The 17,380-nt window shown below is 63.9% G+C and overlaps 1 protein-coding gene across 4 annotated transcripts; it reads left to right on the top strand.

Annotated features, from left to right (window-relative positions):
• The first annotated feature begins 658 nt into the window (after positions 1 to 658).
• Positions 659 to 9,535, top strand: LHX3 (LIM homeobox 3). Of its 4 annotated transcripts, none has more exons than XM_034929787.3 (6): positions 659 to 853; positions 5,034 to 5,205; positions 5,908 to 6,110; positions 6,733 to 6,884; positions 6,972 to 7,140; positions 8,067 to 9,535. In XM_034929787.3, the coding sequence occupies exons 1-6, from the start codon at positions 775 to 777 to the stop codon at positions 8,483 to 8,485; spliced, it is 1,194 nt and encodes a 397-aa protein (XP_034785678.2). In that variant the 5' UTR covers positions 659 to 774; the 3' UTR covers positions 8,486 to 9,535. The 4 variants fall into 4 exon arrangements, with proteins under 4 accessions (XP_034785678.2, XP_034785677.2, XP_034785680.2 ...); XM_034929786.3 differs by lacking the exon at positions 659 to 853 and adding an exon at positions 2,598 to 2,841; XM_034929789.4 differs by lacking the exon at positions 659 to 853 and adding an exon at positions 3,760 to 3,766 and having other exon boundaries at positions 8,067 to 8,729.
• Positions 9,536 to 17,380: the final 7,845 nt, after the last annotated feature.

Raw genomic sequence — 17,380 nt, forward strand, 5'->3', positions numbered from 1 at the left:
GTGCAGAGGCTGGCAGTAACTCAGTCACTCGTCAGGCACCGAGCAGACACCAGCCTGGGTGTGTACTGGGCGATTCCTTCAGGCCCTGCCTATGCCCAAGGTCTTGAGTCCTCAGCAGTGCTTTTGTTACAGGGGAATGCAGGTGCCTCTCCTGGCAGCCTGGAGGGGTGCGGGCTGAGCTCCTCCCAGAAGTTGGGGGTTGAGTTCAAGGAGGTTAAGAGTGGAAAGTTCCCTGACCAGCGAAACACCTGCAGGAGAGTGCCCCAGTGAGCCCTGGGCTGGAGGTGATCACGCATGGGGCTGCCCCGGGGCACGGCCTGGGCACTGCCTTCCAGAGGCTGCACGCCAGAAGGGTAGGGTCAGTGTCCTCCTGCCCTGCGGCTGGACGACCCGCTTGCTGCGAAACGGCGAATCCCAGCGCCTCAGCGGGGCCTGGAGCTTAGGGAGGAGCGGGCACGGCCACCCTGGGTCTCAGAGGGGTGAGGGCGGGGGCTGCCCTGAGTGCGGCCCAACCCAGCCAGGGAGGGAGGCGCGCCCGACACGGGGCAGAGGCGGGGGTGGGGACCGGGGCGACGAGAGGGGCCCCCGGAGGTGGGCGGGCGCGCGGGCGGGGCGGGCAGCGGGCGCCTCCTTCAGCACCGCGGACAGCGCCAGGCCCAGTGGCTCCCGGGCTCCCTGCCCCGCACGACGCGGCGGGACTTGGGAGCCCCGAACCCTCCAGGGGACGCTGACCCAGGAGGAGCGCGTCTCGCGCCACTCGGCCTGGTGGCCGCGATGCTGCTGGAAACGGGGCTCGAGCGCGACCGAGCGAGGCCCGGGGCCGCCGCCGTCTGCACCTTGGGCGGGACTCGGGGTAAGCCCCAGCAGGACACTGAGGACAGAAACGGCAAGGGCGGCAGAGGCGCGAGGAAGGGGGTGCGTGCAGGGCCAGCGGCCAGGCAAAGAAAGTCCCGCCGCTCTGCAGGCGGGACACAGAGATGGAAACCGCAGAGAGTGAGTTTCCAGATCCCAGGGTGGTGGGGAGGGCCTGACGCTGGCCTGCAAGAGTGTGGGACAGCGGTTGGAGTGGAGGCCCCTAGAAAAAAAGGGGGCATCGCAGGCACAGCTGGGGGGCGATGGGGCCGACCAAGGGGTGCTAGGTTCCCCCGGTGACCAGTGCCCGTCAGCTCTTGCACACAGCCCGGCCCAGGTCTCTGGACCCCACAGCAGGGGACCCAAGCCTGTGTCTCCCGCCTGAACCACCCTCCCCAAGGGCCATTCCATCACCACGGACGCTGGGAAATAATGGAGGCATTGTTGGAGGGCTGGCCAGATGCCAGCAGGGTGGGCCGCCTCCTTAACCTGCCGCCGCCCCTTCCCCAGTCCAGCCACACACGACCCCTGATCGCTTCGGCAGCAGCTGACACTCAGCCACCTGCACCCAGCACAGCCCGCACACACTCGGCTTTGCACCCGCGTGTCCTTGCCCTGGCCCTTCTTGGGTAACAAGTGCTGTGCAAAGTGAAGGGGCAGAAAGCTGGCTGCATGGGCCACTGCTCAAAACGGACACATCAGACCTGCTGGGAGCTGGGAGGGAGGGGTTGTGGTTTCTTGTGTCCATCCTTCTGGGCCTGGGCCCTTAAAGCTCACAGTCCAGAAGCCATAGGCAGAGTGGACAGAGTATTGCTGTGAGACCCACAGGGAGAGGGACCTGCAGGATGGCATCAGCCCCTGGTCCCCCAACCCTTCCTGTGTGTTTCTGCGCACTGCCAGGGCACCCCTGCCTTTGCCATGTCCTGTGCTGCCGAGGGCCACCCACTGCTGTGTTCTTCCCCGGGTGGCTGCCCAGGGCTGGTGCTGGCCCAGGGCCCTCTGGGCAGGGGTGGGTGCGTCCCTCTGCCTGCAAGGACAGGTGGGTTCTGGAGAGCTCACCTGTGTGGACTGGGGCAAGAGGCTGAAATATCAGGTAAGGGACCGTGTTCCAATGGAGCCGGAGTGCTGGGGGCTGGAAATGGAAGGTGTGCCCTGGGGCTTCCCCAGCTCGGCCCCTCACGACCCGAGGTCTTGGCTGCGTGTCCAGGACACAGAGCCTGTTCTCTCTCAAGGATTGCCCTTCCTCCCTGAGTCGTCCGGGGCCGCAGTTCCAGGGGTGGAGCCCAGAAGCCTGTTAGCATCTGGGATCGGTCCGGCACCTTGCGGTTCCGGTACGCAGCCCTCGGCGCCACACTCACCCCTTCTGCGTTTCGGGTTGAGCTCCCGCCGACCATCTGCTGCTCCCGAGGCCAAACCTCAGCGGCGGGAGGACCCGGCTGCCTTCTCGACCCCTCTCCCGGGAACCTTAGCCCTCCTGGCGTGTGCTCCAGCTCAGGCCTCTGCCTCCGGCCCGCTCCGGCGCAGGAAGCTGCGGGGCCGGGACGAACGCTGGCGGGAAGCCCTGACCTGGGCCCTCCCTTACCGGTGCCCGCCCTCGGGCCGGGCACGCGGGGCGGCCTCTGGGCACCGCAGGTCCCGGCGCAAAGGCGCTCAGAGTCCGCAGTGGCCCGGGCCGGTCTCCGCGACCCCCGGCCCCGCCCCGCACCGCGGCCCCGCCCCCCGGCCGCTCCGCCCTCCGCTCGGCCAGAGGCTCCGGGCCCCAGGGCGGCCCGCGGGCGCAGCGCCCAGCAGCACCCGGAGTCGCTTGGACGCCGGTTCGGGGCTATTGCGGGGTGGCGTCGCTGGGCCCGGGAAAGTTCGGGACTGGAGAGTGGCGACGCCGGGCGGCGGGACCCATGGAGGCGCGCGGGGAGCTGGGCCCGGCCCGGGAGTCGGCGGGAGGCGACCTGCTGCTAGCACTGCTGGCGCGGAGGGCGGACCTGCGCCGAGGTGGGTGCCCGGGCCGAGCGGCTGCACCGGGGAGACCAGGAGATCCTCAGGCCTTTCCGGGCCTGGCCGCGGAGGCTGGCAGGAGCTAGAGGATCTGGGCGGGAGTGGGTGCGAGGACCCCGGAACGTCCGCGCCTGGGCGCCTCAGCCTGTATTTGTTGCAGGGCCCCTGGCCTGGGTTGTCAGGGAGTGAGTGAGGTTGTGGCACTGCGCTGCTCCGGCCAGGGAGCTCTCGGGGGTCCAGGGTGGGCTTAGGAGACCTCTGCAGCCCTGAGCCAGCTCCCTGGGCTGGAGGAGGCGCAGGGAGCAGTGGCGGGGCAGTGACCACGGGACAGGAGGGTCCCCAAGAAGGCCGCCCCAGCCGGACTCTTTCCACGTTCCAGCGTAACAGAGTCAGATGCAGGGGCCAAGGTCGAGCTGAACTCCGACCGTCGGTCTCCCCGAAGTCAGGTTTCAGCGTCTGCGCCCACAGACACCTGCTCGGTTTATCCCCGCTCAGGGCCCGTCTGTAGGAAAAAGCCTCTCTTCTCCAGGCCCCCCAGTTTCCTGGTGGCACCACTCTAGCTCCCAGCACTTTGGTTCTTAGAGAACCTGGGCAGTTCTCCTCGACTCCCGGGCCAGCTGGAGCCGCAGGATGGGGAAGGAGGCCCCGGAGCCAGTGGGGAGTGAGAGGGACCGGCCGGCGGGAAGGGGGTTACATCCAGGCTGTGGGGGCTCGCGGTTCCCTACTTATTTATTTATTTTTCGACGGTTCCTGGGAGGGGTTGGCCGCGGGGGCTGGGGGGCGGAGAGAGGGAGGGAGGAAGGAGGACTGCGCGCCCGCGCTCGGGAGAGCTGGCCGGAGCGGGCGGGCTGGCGTCCAGGCTCCGCCGACCCCGCCATCCCTGACACAGGAGACCCCGCCAGGGCTGGAGCCGCCATGCAGCGTAAGGCTGGGGTCGCGGGCGCGGCGCGGGGTGGGCTGGGGCGGCTTTTGCCCGAGGCGGGCTCCGGCGGCGAGCTGCGGCCGAGGCGCTGTCCGGTCCGCGGTGCTGAATCCGCGCTGTGTCGGCCTGTCGGGCCGCCCCGCTCCGAGTCGGGTCCTCGCCTGCGATCGCTGCCCACGATGGGGACCCCGGGCGCGCAGCGGGTCCTCGACGCTCCGCACCCGGAGCTGCGGTTTTGCCGGATGCGGGGCGCATTCATCGCCGGTTTCCCGCCACTGCGTGGGGAGGCGCAGCCCAGTTTTTTCCGCCGGAGGTCGAGGAAGCCCCTTCCTGGTGTCTCTCACCCACTGGGAGATGGGCTGGAGCCGGCGGGGTCCACAGCCAGGGAGGCGGGTGCAATATGTCAGTAAATCCCGGTCCCTTCAGCGGGCACTCCTCTCTTCCAGAGACTTTTTCTAAGTGAAGAGGGAGTCCTCAGCCCTTGACACCTGGAAAACCCGCTCACAGACTCGAGGCTCCCACAGGGCACCCTTGGACCTCCCCAGCGTGGTTCCTCCAGGGGGCCTGCAGTACCGAAGTGGGGTGTGGGGGGCAGAAGCAGCGGGAAGCCAGACATTTGAGTAACTCTGACGGTGTTGGGGGCACCCATGCCTGACACAAAGGCAGTGGATCGGCTTGTCCAGTCCACTCATAAGTAATTTTGCGGCTGCCCAGTGATGGGGAAGGCAGTGATATTTACCCCGGAGGCCTGCAGACAGGGCCACCAGGCAGGGCAGCCACATTTGCGAGGAGTCCCTAGAAAGAGTGGCCATGACGCTTAACATGAAGGAGACCCGATGGGGTGCCCCAGCTCCAGGTGATGGTGAAGACCCGTTTCCCTATGTTTCCTGCCGGGCTTCAGAGAGCAGATCCCCCTGGGGTGGGGTTTTCATTTGAGCTCCACATGCACCCTTCTTGGCACTGGCAACATTTTGTAATTGAGTATTCAGCCTCGTGAAACGGCCTGGGCTGCTTTCTTGCTCACACACATTTTTAGACCGATGTCAGTTTCCCCTTAGCTCCTGACATAGGATGCGGCGCCTGCACACTCCCGGAACTTGCGGGGCCACTTAAGCTGGCTGGGGAAGAGGGTGTGTAGGGAAAGGAGGACCCCTCAGCAGCCCTGAGTCCTGCGGGCTGGAGGGGAGGCTGGCTCGCGTTGGGGTGGGAAGGTGGCTTCACTGCCTCCTGTTCTACGAGGTGACCCAGAACTTCCTGGTGCCCACAGAGATCCCGCTGTGCGCCGGCTGTGACCAGCATATCCTGGACCGCTTCATCCTCAAGGCTCTGGACCGCCACTGGCACAGCAAGTGTCTCAAGTGCAGCGACTGCCACACGCCACTGGCCGAGCGCTGCTTCAGCCGAGGGGAGAGCGTTTACTGCAAGGACGACTTTTTCAGGTGAGCCCCGAAACCTCACCTCAGCGTGGGAGCGGAGGGCATGCCTGCCCCAGGGACTCCTCCCCTCACAATCACCAAGGCCAGGCCCTCGAAGCCCGCGTCTCTCGCAATCCCAGCCCACTCCTGTCACCCAGGCAGGGCACCCTGCAGCCTGGCCAAATTAAGGGTGGGGCCTCTCCATGGGTGCTCCCTGGGTGGCTGGGCCTGGCTGGGACATCAGCAAGTATTATTTGGGAAAAAAAAGCAATTTATTACCTAAATCACAGAAGCAGTCATTAGAGAAGATACACCCCTATCTGTAGGATTCTACTGGACTTAGTTCCTCCGAAATTGGTGATGTTTTAGTTCCTAATGCTGGCACCCAGCGGCTCTGGCCCAGTGGCCTTCATGGCTCCAGCTGTGGGGTGTGAGGGACTGGCCCCAGATGGGTCCTCTCCCTCCGGATTCACCTTCCCAGATCCAGCATGGGTCCTGCAGGCCATGGCGGCTGGGCTCCCCGAGGTCTTTCTGAGATTGAGGTTCCCTTCTCAGTGGGAGTGGGCAGCTCTGCCCCGGCGGCCAGGCTGGCGACCACCCTGCAGGGCCGGACAGAGCCTTCCTCCGGGGCCGCCTTCCCAGGCAGCCGCTTGCCGCTCTCCAACCCGCTCGGGGCGAAATGAGCCTCGCGCTTCCGCGCTGAGCCCGGCCCTGTGCGTCCCGCAGGCGCTTCGGGACCAAGTGCGCCGCGTGCCAGCTGGGCATCCCGCCCACGCAGGTGGTGCGCCGCGCCCAGGACTTCGTGTACCACCTGCACTGCTTTGCCTGCGTCGTGTGCAAGCGGCAGCTGGCCACGGGCGACGAGTTCTACCTCATGGAGGACAGCCGGCTCGTGTGCAAGGCGGACTACGAAACCGCCAAGCAGCGAGGTCAGCCGAGGGGACGACGCTCCCACCTTTCCTGGTCTGAAAAAAATGGGGCTGAGGCCACGCCCAGGGGGGCGTCCGGGGAAATTCTCTCCCCAAGCGCTCACTAAGGGGACCTGGGCTAGGGCGGTGTAGGCAGCAGGAAGCCGAGGCCGGGAACGGCGGAGTCACGGACAGACCCGCGCCCCGAACCGCTTCGTTCGGTCCGAAGTGTGCGGCTTTTCACCCCTGGTCGGAATTATCGCCCTAAATTCTTGGCCGCGAAGGCTGGGCCATACCCACACCCTTAGAATAAAGGGGAGCCCGCGGGGAAATCAGGGTGCTTGGAGAAGGGAGCCAAGGCTGAAGGCGGGGGCGCCGTGGAGGGTGGTGTGATTTTAGGGAAGACGCCGCCCCCACCCCCGCAGCAGAACCCGCCCTCCGCCGGCGCCCCCTCCACCCCGGCCCGGGTGCTGCCCGTTTTTGCCAATCGCTCCCAGCGCCCGCGCGTTCCGAGAAGCCTGTGGGGCGGGCTGGGGATGGGCACCTGAGGCCCCGACGTCCCCGCGCCGGCCGGGGCGGGAGGGCTGGGGGTCCGGCTGGGGCCGGAGGGGCTGCCGCGCCTCAACGCTCGCCCGCCGCGCAGAGGCCGAGGCCACGGCCAAGCGGCCGCGCACGACCATCACCGCCAAGCAGCTGGAGACGCTGAAGAGCGCTTACAACACCTCGCCCAAGCCGGCGCGCCACGTGCGCGAGCAGCTCTCGTCCGAGACGGGCCTGGACATGCGCGTGGTGCAGGTCAGCGCTCGCCCCTGCTTCCCTCCCGCCCGCGGCCTTGGGGGCCCCCGCAGAGCCCGGCGGCCTCTCACCCCGCCCCGCCCCCAGGTTTGGTTCCAGAACCGCCGGGCCAAGGAGAAGAGGCTGAAGAAGGACGCCGGCCGGCAGCGCTGGGGGCAGTATTTCCGCAACATGAAGCGCTCCCGCGGCGGCTCCAAGTCGGACAAGGACAGCGTTCAGGAGGGGCAGGACAGCGACGCTGAGGTCTCCTTCCCCGGTAGGCGGACGGATCGCGGAGCTCGGGGAGGGACGAGCGCGCGTCGGAGGGGTCGCAGGGGTCGCAGGGGTCCCAGGGGTCGCAGGGAGCCCGCGGATCTGAATTTCCCATGGAGTTAGTGGACTCCTTAAGTTCTACTTTCAAAAGCATTTCACTTACAGAACCTGCTCCCCCAGCACCCTCCCCGCCCTGGGTGGCCACTCCGGACCACTGCTTTTCCCCTGGTGGGGACACAATCCCTGTGGCCCGACCTGTCCCCAAGCTGGGCGCCTACGGGCTTTCTCATGGGGGGGGGTGGGCGTGTCCAGGCCGTCTCTCTGGCTCCTAGCCCTTGCAGTGATTTTTAGGAGAATGGGCAGTGCATTTCGGGAAAGACTGAGTCAAAGTTCCAGCTGCTTGGAGTTGGGGGAGGGGGCTACCTGGGGTCAGGGAGAGAAGGTTCCATACCCTTCTGTGGGGCCTGGATTATTTATTTCATTCTCCGGGCACCGGGGATGCTGCGTCCCCATCCGTTGATGCCCATCCTCAGAATGTGGACAAGACACTCTTTTGGGCTGCCTCGTGACCTGGGCTACTCACTCAGCCACTCTGGAACTAAATATCCTTGTCTGCAAAATGTGGGTGGTGGTATCTGTGCCCCCTTCCTAGGCCGCTGTGGGGCTGGACCTGAAAGCCTGGGCCCTGGCTGGGCTGTTCCTGACTCTGATCCCACCAGGCCTGAGACACCTGGGCTGACTCAGGGGTGAGGGCAGTGGAGGGGCAGGGGCAGCCATGCTCCAACAGTAGAAGGGGCCTGTGCTGACCTGTCATGTGGTGTGGGGCAGCCACTCTTTCTCCGACCCAGGGGTGCCTCCGCCTGCGGGATGGGACTCCGAGGGGCCGCAGGTGGAGGGCAGGCGCTGACTGAGCCTCTGCTTCTGTTGCAGATGAGCCTTCCTTGGCGGAAATGGGCCCGGCCAATGGCCTCTACGGGAGCTTGGGGGAACCCACCCAGGCCTTGGGCCGGCCCTCGGGAGCCCTGGGCAACTTCTCCCTGGAGCATGGAGGCCTGGCAGGCCCAGAGCTGTACCGAGAGCTGCGTCCCGGCAGCCCCTACGGTGTCCCCCCATCCCCCGCCGCCCCGCAGAGCCTCCCTGGCCCCCAGCCCCTCCTCTCCAGCCTGGTGTACCCAGACACCAGCTTGGGCCTTGTGCCCTCGGCAGCCCCCGGCGGGCCCCCACCCATGAGGGTGCTGGCAGGGAACGGACCCAGTTCTGACCTATCCACGGGGAGCAGCGGGGGTTACCCCGACTTCCCTGCCAGCCCCGCCTCCTGGCTGGATGAGGTAGACCACGCTCAGTTCTGACCCAGGCCCGGCTCCACCCTGCACCGGACACGAGGGAGCTGCCCCTGGGTGGGCGGCTCGGGGCTGCTGGGGTTTCCGAGGAAGTGGGGCCAGGGCGTCAGGGAGGGCTGGTGCCTTCGGAGCCTCCCACTGCCGACCGCACAGCTCCCTCTCTGGGGGCTGAGGGACCCACCTGGCCCCTCCTCTGACACAGGGCTGGCCCGCCAGGTGGCCTCCCAGCAAGCCAGCCTTTTTTGTAAGCAAATTTCTCCCCTTTATTGACCAATTAACTGAGCACTTGCTGCTATTTCTAGACATGAAATGTCACCTTGCTGAGGCCCAGCCCAGCCCAGCATAGCCCGAGGGCTGGAAAAACGCTTTCATCTCTAAAACTGAGAAATCATCATAATTGTGCTTTCACTTCCCAGGCTCCGTGTGTCTTGGAGCTGTCACCCCGAGGCTCCCTCTTTAGGTCGGAGATTGGCCTTGCCTGTCGAGGCAAGAGGATGCAGAGGCGGGGACACACCTGTGTCCTCCGGGAGAGGCCCCCTCCTCTCCCCAGACCACAGGGGGCCTCCCTGCCTCCAGCCCCACCTTCCCCGGGAGCAGCTTTCCCCAATCCCCAGGTCTCTAGATCATTCTGTTCTCGAGTATCCTGTGGAGGAGGCAAAAATGCCTGGCGCCCCTTCTCTCCAAGCTCAATTCTCTAAGCCCCTCAGGGTCTCCTCCTCACCCCACCCCAGGCCCTTGGTGTCCAGGCTGCACCCACAGATGTCTGTTGCCAAAGAGCCTGCCAGCCCCAGATTGGGAAGTCTCCCCGCTGGAGAAGGGTGGGGCTCCTCTGAGCCTGCCCTGCCTCCTCCATCAGATCCTTTGGGAAGAAGTTTCTGGGAGACGCCCGCAGCTGTGCGTGCCCCAGACACAAAGGCTGGCCTGTGTGTAAGTCAAAGTCACTCCCGCAAACCTGAATCTCGAGCTACCTATTGGTTCTGTGAATGTTCTGTGTCTTTTATTTATTCTCGGGTGATCAGCTCTTTCCAAGACTTCAATAAATTTGTCAGTTACAGTCAATGGAAGGCCCGCGTTTTTTTGAGGCTGCGGGGGTTGGGGAGTGTTGGGTGTGGGGAACATTCTGTGGATGTTGAGAGGCAGCCCTGGAGGGGCCCTGAGTCCCCCTAGTTCGTTGCTTGGGCTGGCACCTAGTATGAATTTGGGCTCTCTTTATCCCTGGATCTTGGCCATGCTCATGAGCACTGGAAGGAGGTGGGGGGAACAGCCCGTCCATTCCTGATGGAGGGGAGGGGTTGCGGTCTCCACACCCTGTCCCTGGGAGAGGCAGGGGTTGGGATGTCCAGAGAGCATGATGGGGGTGGGAGGTGGGCCGTGTGTGCCATTCACAGCTTGCAGCTGGCACCAACCCCAGGACATAGGCTGGTAGGGTGACCAGGCTCATGGTCATGGAAGTCTCTCCAGCTTGGATTCCAATCCTGGCTCTTCTAACTTGCTGTGTGACCCTGGGCTGGGGGCTGGAACCCTCTGAGCCCTGCTTCCCCGTCCCCACCCCCCGCCCCCCCAACCCCGCCGCCGTAAAGAGAAGACAGTGATGACAGTCCCCTCAGAGGGCAGAAAGAAGTTGTATGCGCCCCACCCCCACCCCCAGGTAAGTGCTCCTATAGGGGCAGTGGTAGAAGCAGGCAGGGTTGGCCCTTCCACCTCGGCCTTCCCTCCTGCAGGATGGGAGGGCTGGGCCTCCTCCCTGAGGGTCTCTGCCTCTGAGGGGGTCTCCCTGGAGCAGAGTGGGGGCTGGAGGGAGGACGCCCCTTGGAGCCTGGGCTCCCTATTTCTCAGTGGACGGGGAGGGAAGGTGGAGGAGTCCCCATGCCTTTCATGGGACCTTTGCACTGGCCTCAGTTCCCCCAGTAAGGGTGGGGAGGCCCCTCCAGAATGTGGCCAAGGGAAGCTGCTCTGAGCTGCAGACCCCCAAGTCTCTCCAGGACCAGCCATCTTTTGGGGGGAACTGGTTGGGACCAGTTGTGTGGTTTTTTTTTTTTTAATGGAGTTTTGCTCTTGTTGCCCAGGCTGGAGTGCAATGGCATGATCTCCGCTCACCACAACCTCCGCCTCCTGGGTTCAAGCGATTCTCTTGCCTCAGCCTCCCAAGTAGCTGGGATTACAGGCGCAAAGCACCATTCCCAGTTTTGTATTTTTAGTAGAGACAAGGTTTCACCATGTTGGCCAGGCTAGCCTCGAACTCCTGACCTCAGGTGATCCACCCGCCTTGGCCTCCAAAAGTGCTGGGATTACAGGTGTGAGCCACCGCACCTGGCCAAGGGAACAGTTGTCTTTTAAGGGACGTCCTTTTCATCGTTTTGGGATGTGTGTCAGGCACATCCTCTTCTGAGTCCCACAGCGGCCTCTCCCCTCAATCTCACAGAAGAGAAAGCTAAGGCCCAGGAAAGGGGAGGGAAGGGAGGAGAGGGGAGGGAAGAGGGAGAAGGGGAGGGGAGGGAAGAGTGGGGAGGGAGGAGAGAGGAGGGAAGAAGGGGAAGGGGAGGGAAGAGGGGGAAGAGGGGAGGGCAGCTTGGGAGAAAAGAGCGGGAGACTGTCCTCAGCCATGCAGGCTTGGGCAACCCTGGGGTCTGGGAGTGATGGGGCTGGGGCAAAGGACCTCTGAGGAACATCACAGGGAGAAGGTCTGATGTCCAGTCTGCCCTGCCCCTGACCTCTGCTGACCTCTAGGCGCCCACAGACCCCAGGTCTGCAGGGCTAAACTGGGCAGGGCCTCTGGCAGGCTCCTGGACCTGTTCATTCCATAAACATTTCTAGAATTGGCTGTGCTCCGCCCAGCGGCCTCTGCCTGTGGGGAGACTGAGGCCCAGACGAGGAAAGGGCCTGTCCTGGCCTGGGTCCCCCCCACCCCCCCAACCCCCGCTGTGGGGAAGGAGGGGTGCTGACCAGGCGGTCAACGGGGTTTCTGTCGGGTCCTCCCAAGCCCCACCCGCCCTCCCTCCCTCCCTGTGGCGCATGGCTTTCGACCCCCAGGCTCTGGCAGCCACGCTGTGTCTAAGGAGGCACCGAGCACCCCTGGGAAGCGCAGAGACGCGCGGATCACCAGGGCGGTCCCGGGAGGGGAGAAGGGCCCCGACGGCCACTGGGAATGGCGGCAACACTGGAGCCGAGCGTGGAAGCAGATGGGGTTGGACGCGAGGATGGCGCGTGGGGACGGCGACCAGTGCGGGCAAAGGCGCGCCGGCGGGGAAGTGCGAGGTTCGGGGCCGGCCTGCGGAGTCGGTGTCCCCAGGGCAGAGACTCCAGCCAGCGGCCCCGCGGCCAGGGACGGGCGCTGGAGGGACGACCCCGAACTCTCCGGGGGCAACGGGCAGCCCGCGGGGAAAGCGGCTCCGGGCCCAGGTCGAAGGCGGAATTTAGGGAGGGGGCGCGGCCGCCGGGGTGCAGCGCGGGCTGGCGGGGGACAGCCCCGAGGAGGGGGCGCAAATCCCCCAGCCGCGCCCCCACCCCGCCCCGGCCTCCGGCCCCTCCCCCAGGCCGCCCGGGACCTTTTAGGCGCTGACAGGTTAATAAAGTGCCGAGTGTTCCCGCGGGGACCCCGCCCGCGGCAGCCCGCGCCCGGGCCCGCTCCAGCTGGCGGCGCGTCGATAATCCCGGAGCCCGTGGCCGCCCCCGCTTCGAGTGGGGGCGGGGCCGCTCCCGACACCGCCCTGGCCGCCGCGGGGAGGGGAGCGGGGCCTGCGGAGGCGGCCTCGGCGATGGGAGACCCGCGGTGCCCTGGAGAGCGTGTCTGCCTGACCTCGCCGGCCTCCGGTTCCCGATCGGAGCGCAGCGCGCGCCGCTCTGGCCGTACCCGGTTCCGCCCCGCGCGGGCCTGGGGGGAGCCCTGTGACCTCCCCGCGCCCCAGGGACAGAAACGCGGGCTCCGACCTCCTCCGGCTCCTGCTCCGTACCCGCGAGGGCGAACCCAGAATCAGACTTAGGGCCGCGGCCCCCACCCGGACCCCCGCCAGGCCGGGGGACGCCCAGCCAGAGCTGCAGACCTCGGGCGGAGAGAGACCTTGGGCCGCGGGGCTGTCTGCGGGCTCTGGGCTGTAGCGAGGTGAGGGGAAGGAGAAGGCGGACCCCTCATCCTCCCTGGGTCCGAGCCCCCTTCCTTCCAGGGTGGAGACGCCTTCTCGCGGACGGTGGAAGCTTTAGCCGCGCGCCTGCGGGTTGTCAGCCCCGAATTCGGGGTTCCTGGCGCCCAGTCTCCCCGCGGAGCGGGAGGTGCGGGGGCAGGTCGAAGGCTGATGTCTCCCCCCGCGGCTGGGGTCTCCCGGTCTCGGACCCTGGTGGGGCGGCGGGTGAGGCAGGGCCGGGGCCGCAGTGGGAGAGGGGTCGTCCGGGCGCGGGGAGACCCCGAGATGGGACCTGCCCGGCTCTGCTGGCGTCGCTGGCAGAGGGAACCCGGAGGGCGAGGGCTCTGCGCAGCCCGGGGTGCAGGGAGCCGGGGCCGGGGTCATACTCCCCGGCACGCGTTCTGTCTTTTTTTTTTTTCCCGCTCGTTGGGGTCCCGACCCGAGAGGCAGCGGGGTCGCTGACCAGAGAGGACCGACCCTCGTCCAGGACCCCATCCCCCTTGCAGCGGGGGCGGGGGTGGGGGTGGCACAGGGCTCTGGGTGGCGTCCCCTTGGCGGGACGGGGGAGGGGCTTGCTAACTTTGAATCTGGCAACTGTATTACATCATCCAACTTAAATATCTGAATAATAAAGTAATTTCAACCAACACATTAAAAGGGATTATTTTCTCTTAAATATGAAATTCACACGAAGAGCTGCTTTTAGCCCGAAGGACCTTCCCGAATCAGGGGATGCCTTAGAAGTCACAGAGTCACCCCTCCCTCTCCCTAAGAGCAGGGACACCCCCTGCCCTCCCCTCCTCTCCCTCCTCACCATCTGCCGGCAGGTCCAGCCCCCCTCCCCAAGGGTGGACAGGAGCGGGTGGGGGCCCAAATCCCCGGGCTTGCCTGGTCGAGTAGCAGCCCTGATAAATCAGAGGTTTTTCAGGGGAATCAGCCTGCAGCGCTAAATCCCAGGGGCTGTAATGATCAATTCTTTAAGCCCATAATTGTTTAAATTACTCTGAGCAACATAAAACATTAATTTTAAGAAATTTAATAGAAAAAAGCTCTTTAAATCCACAACGAGATAAATGACACCCAGTATGGCGACCTTTTTCCATACCTTGGTGACATTGAATAATCTGAAAGTTATTTACATTTTCATCCTTCGTGGAAAATGTTGACAAGCTTTTGGCCGTGGGCGAGGTGCGTGGTGGCTCCGGAGCGCCCCCTCCCCCCTAATTAATGGGGGAGCAGTGACTTCATAAGCAGAATTTTCATCAGTCTGCCTGTGCGACCTCGGGTGACGGCTCCCACCCTCCTGGAGCTGATGCAACTGCCGGTCATTTTTTACCATAAAAATATTCCGTCCTGGCCAGCGGAGCCCCCTCTTGGCATTCAAAAGTAGGTATGAGACGAAGACGCAGCTGTCACATTCAGGGTGTAGGATGGAGCCCAAGGCCAAACCTAGGAGAAGACTCCGGATTCTGCAGCCCGGGGGCAGAGTCTGCGCTGCACGTGCGTGAGAGGCTGCAGCGCTGTGGGGGGCGGCCCTGCCTGGGAGCCACAGGCCCCAGATGCCACACAGCCCTCCAAACCCAATTCCACACACTTCCCCCTACACCATCCTGGGGTGCCATCTCAGGAGGGCTGGGGTCCCCCAGGTCACATCGTCGGGGCTGGGTGGGTCCAGGAGCCGGGGAGCCACGGTGGGACACCCTGGGCAGAAAAGGCCCCAGAGCACTGGCTCGGGAGAACTGGCCCCTCATCCTTCCTATCCATGCTACTCACTGGCCACACTGTGTGACCGTGGACAAGCCGCTCAGCCTCTCTGAGTCTGTGAAGAGCAAGTACAGTCTCCTTCCCAGGGTTACCGTGGGGCTTGCGGAGGCAAAGCCTGGGATGGGTGGGTGAAGGGCACACCCACTCCGACCTGCACACCCACATCTGCTCATCCACACGCTCATCGCTGTCCAAGAGGTCACACACCCACTGCACGGTACACACACAAACATCCCCCACGCTCTCCCAGAGCGTAGGTGCGGGAGGTGGTGGTTGGATTGGAACTAGACCGTGGCGATGGTTGCACAGGGCTCACTTTAAAGTGGTTCATTTTACGTGATGTGAACTTTACCTCAATTAAAATTAAAATTACTCCCTCCCAGGCCGCCCTGGAGGATGAGCCTGCCTCCCAGTGGGAGAGGCAGACGGGAAGTCTTGTGGTTAGCCTGGTGCCGGCCACGTCCCACCTGGCTCCAAAAGCTGCCATCTCTGGGAGCCGCTCCCCGCCTCACCCCTCTGAAGAGTCTTGGCCCAGGGCAGCAGGACTGAGCCTCACTAGCCTCTCCTGCCTGTGCAGGTCAACCACACGGGTTTGGCCTGTGCATAGGGCTGGGCCGTGGGCAGCAGCGTGTCTGTGCCCAGCACCTGATCACGGCTGGCCTGTGTCGGACAGGATGTCCTTACCCACCTCCCGCAGCCCCAGGGCTTCCCTGGAAGTCTTGCGTCTCCACAGGTTTGCCTTGACTTGGGAGAGCCCAGACAGGTGGGCAGGGAACTGGGGTCCTTGGGGCCCAGCAGGGATGTGCTTCTCCAGTGCCCCCAAACCCACTGACTGCCTGTGCCTGGTGGTCATTTATAGAGTGGCTGTGTCCTGTCCTCAGCCAAAAGCTCTGCAAGAGCTTGGTCCTCAGGCTGGCCCACCCTGACCGCCGGCTTTGTCAGACCTTCAGAGAGGTCAGAGGTTGAGACCTGTGATGTTCTAGGGGTGACACCATGACTCATGCCACCCTCCCCATTTTCTTCCTCTGCTTGGGGAACAACGCTGGCTGCAGATATGGTGGGTGGCTGAGCGTTAGGAGATATGGTGGGTGGCTGAGCATTAGGAGATATGGAGGGTGGCTGAGCGTTAGGGATGGCCACTCTTGAAGGCTCAGCTAGGTCTCCCAGAGGACGGGGTGGTGGGACCAGCCAGCCGCCACCTGCTCTGAGCCCGAGAGGGCTGACCCTGGGATGAGGCAGGGGGAGGGGGAGGGGGAGGACGGCAGAAAGGGCGGTGGGTCATCCGGGAGCCCCACCTCAGGCAGTTCCTTACAGCACTTACTCCCCCGGGTCTGACCCTGGGAGACGGCCATCCTGCCCCCCGGTCCGGCACCCTGGAAGGGTGGGCCGGAGGGCCCTTGAAGTCGCCTCTTCGGGGCAAAGGCCCCAGAGCCAGGCCCCTCCTGGGGGCTGCCTGGGGATGTAGGGCCCTGAGACTCCTAGGCCTGACGAAAGCTCCTTTTTGGCTATGGCAGCCAGAGGCCCCTCTGTGGTTTGTGCCCGAGACGCCCAATGCGTCCTGCAGGGCAGAGAGCAGCTGACACCAGGGGGCTCCGGGCCTCTGCTAGGGTGGGGCTCGCTCCTCTCCCTGGCAAACGCTTTGTTCAGAGCTCAGTAATCCTCGGAATGACAAGGTTTAAAATTTAATTAGCAGGCTCCTCTTATGCAAACTCTCCTCATTAAACTAAGTGTCCCATTAGTTAAAGTGAAACTTGATGGCTGTGGGATTGGGATTGTGGAGGAGATGGATAAGGCAGCTGGGAGTTTTATGGGCGGGTGGGCGCCTTTCCTGCCGCCCAGGCTGGTGTCAGAACACGGACAGGCGGGGTCCCCCCAGTCTTTCAGGTAACATGGCCTCAGAACCGAGGGAGGGCTGGGCTGGCTGTGGCAAGGCTCTCGGGGGGGCTGAGACATTCTGGCCTGGGACCTCTGCAGCCAGGGTGTGTGGAGAGGCCACCGCCTGCAGAGATGATGTCTCCAGTGAGCACACCGAGCCCTGACCCCACCGGGCATTTGAAAGGCAGCGTGGTTGGCAGGGGCTGCCTCCTTCCCCACCGGGGCTCGGGGCAGAGAGACCCGGGTGGCCACTGGGTTCCTCCAGTCCCATCTCCCAGGGGCCAGGCTAGCCTCGCTCAGCGTGTATAAACTCACGCGCATGGCTGATGTTTTGTTATGAAAGTAACATATGCTCATTGTGGAGAATTTGGAAAACAGAACCCCGACGCGGCCCCGCGGGTCCTCCATCCAGACCCCATTTGCTGCTGCTCCTTCCAGGGTTTTCCTACACGGTACACATGCATATTTTGCCCCGGGTGGGTTTATCTTTTTAATTAAAAAATAATTTTTTATTTTATTTTATTTTGAGACAGAGTCTGGCTCTGCCCCCCTTGCTGGAGTGCAGTGGCGTGATCTCGGCTCACTGCAACCTCTGCCGCCTGGGTTCAAGCGATTCTCCTGCCTTACTAAGGCCTCCTGAGTAGCTGAGATTTACAGGCGCCTGCCACCGCGCCCGGCTAATTTTTGTAGTTTTTAGTAGAGATGGGGTTTCACCATCTTGGCCAGGCTGGTCTTGAACTCCTGACCTCGTGATCCGCCCCCACCCCCACCCCCCAGCCTCCCAAAGTGCTGGGATTACAGGTGTGAGCCACCAAACCCGGCCCAAAATTTTATTTTTATTTACTTATTTTGAGACAAGGTTTCACTCAGTTGCCCAGGCTGGGGTGCGGTGGTGCCATCATAGCTCACTGCAGCCTCCAACTCCTGGACTCAAGTGAAACTCCTGCCTCAGCCTCCTGAGTCACTGGGACTTCAGCAACCACAGCTGGAACCACATCTGGCTTTTTTTTTTTTTTTTTTTTTTGGGCGGGGGTAGAGACGGGGTCTTCCTTTGGTGCCCCGGCTGGTGTCTAACTCCTGGCTTCAAGCAATCCTCCTGCTTTACCTCTCAAAGTGTTGGGATTACAGGCAGGAAATACCACGCCCC

This window comes from Pan paniscus, chromosome 11 (assembly GCF_029289425.2).
Source record: "Pan paniscus chromosome 11, NHGRI_mPanPan1-v2.0_pri, whole genome shotgun sequence".
NCBI classification, from domain to species: Eukaryota; Metazoa; Chordata; class Mammalia; order Primates; family Hominidae; genus Pan; species Pan paniscus.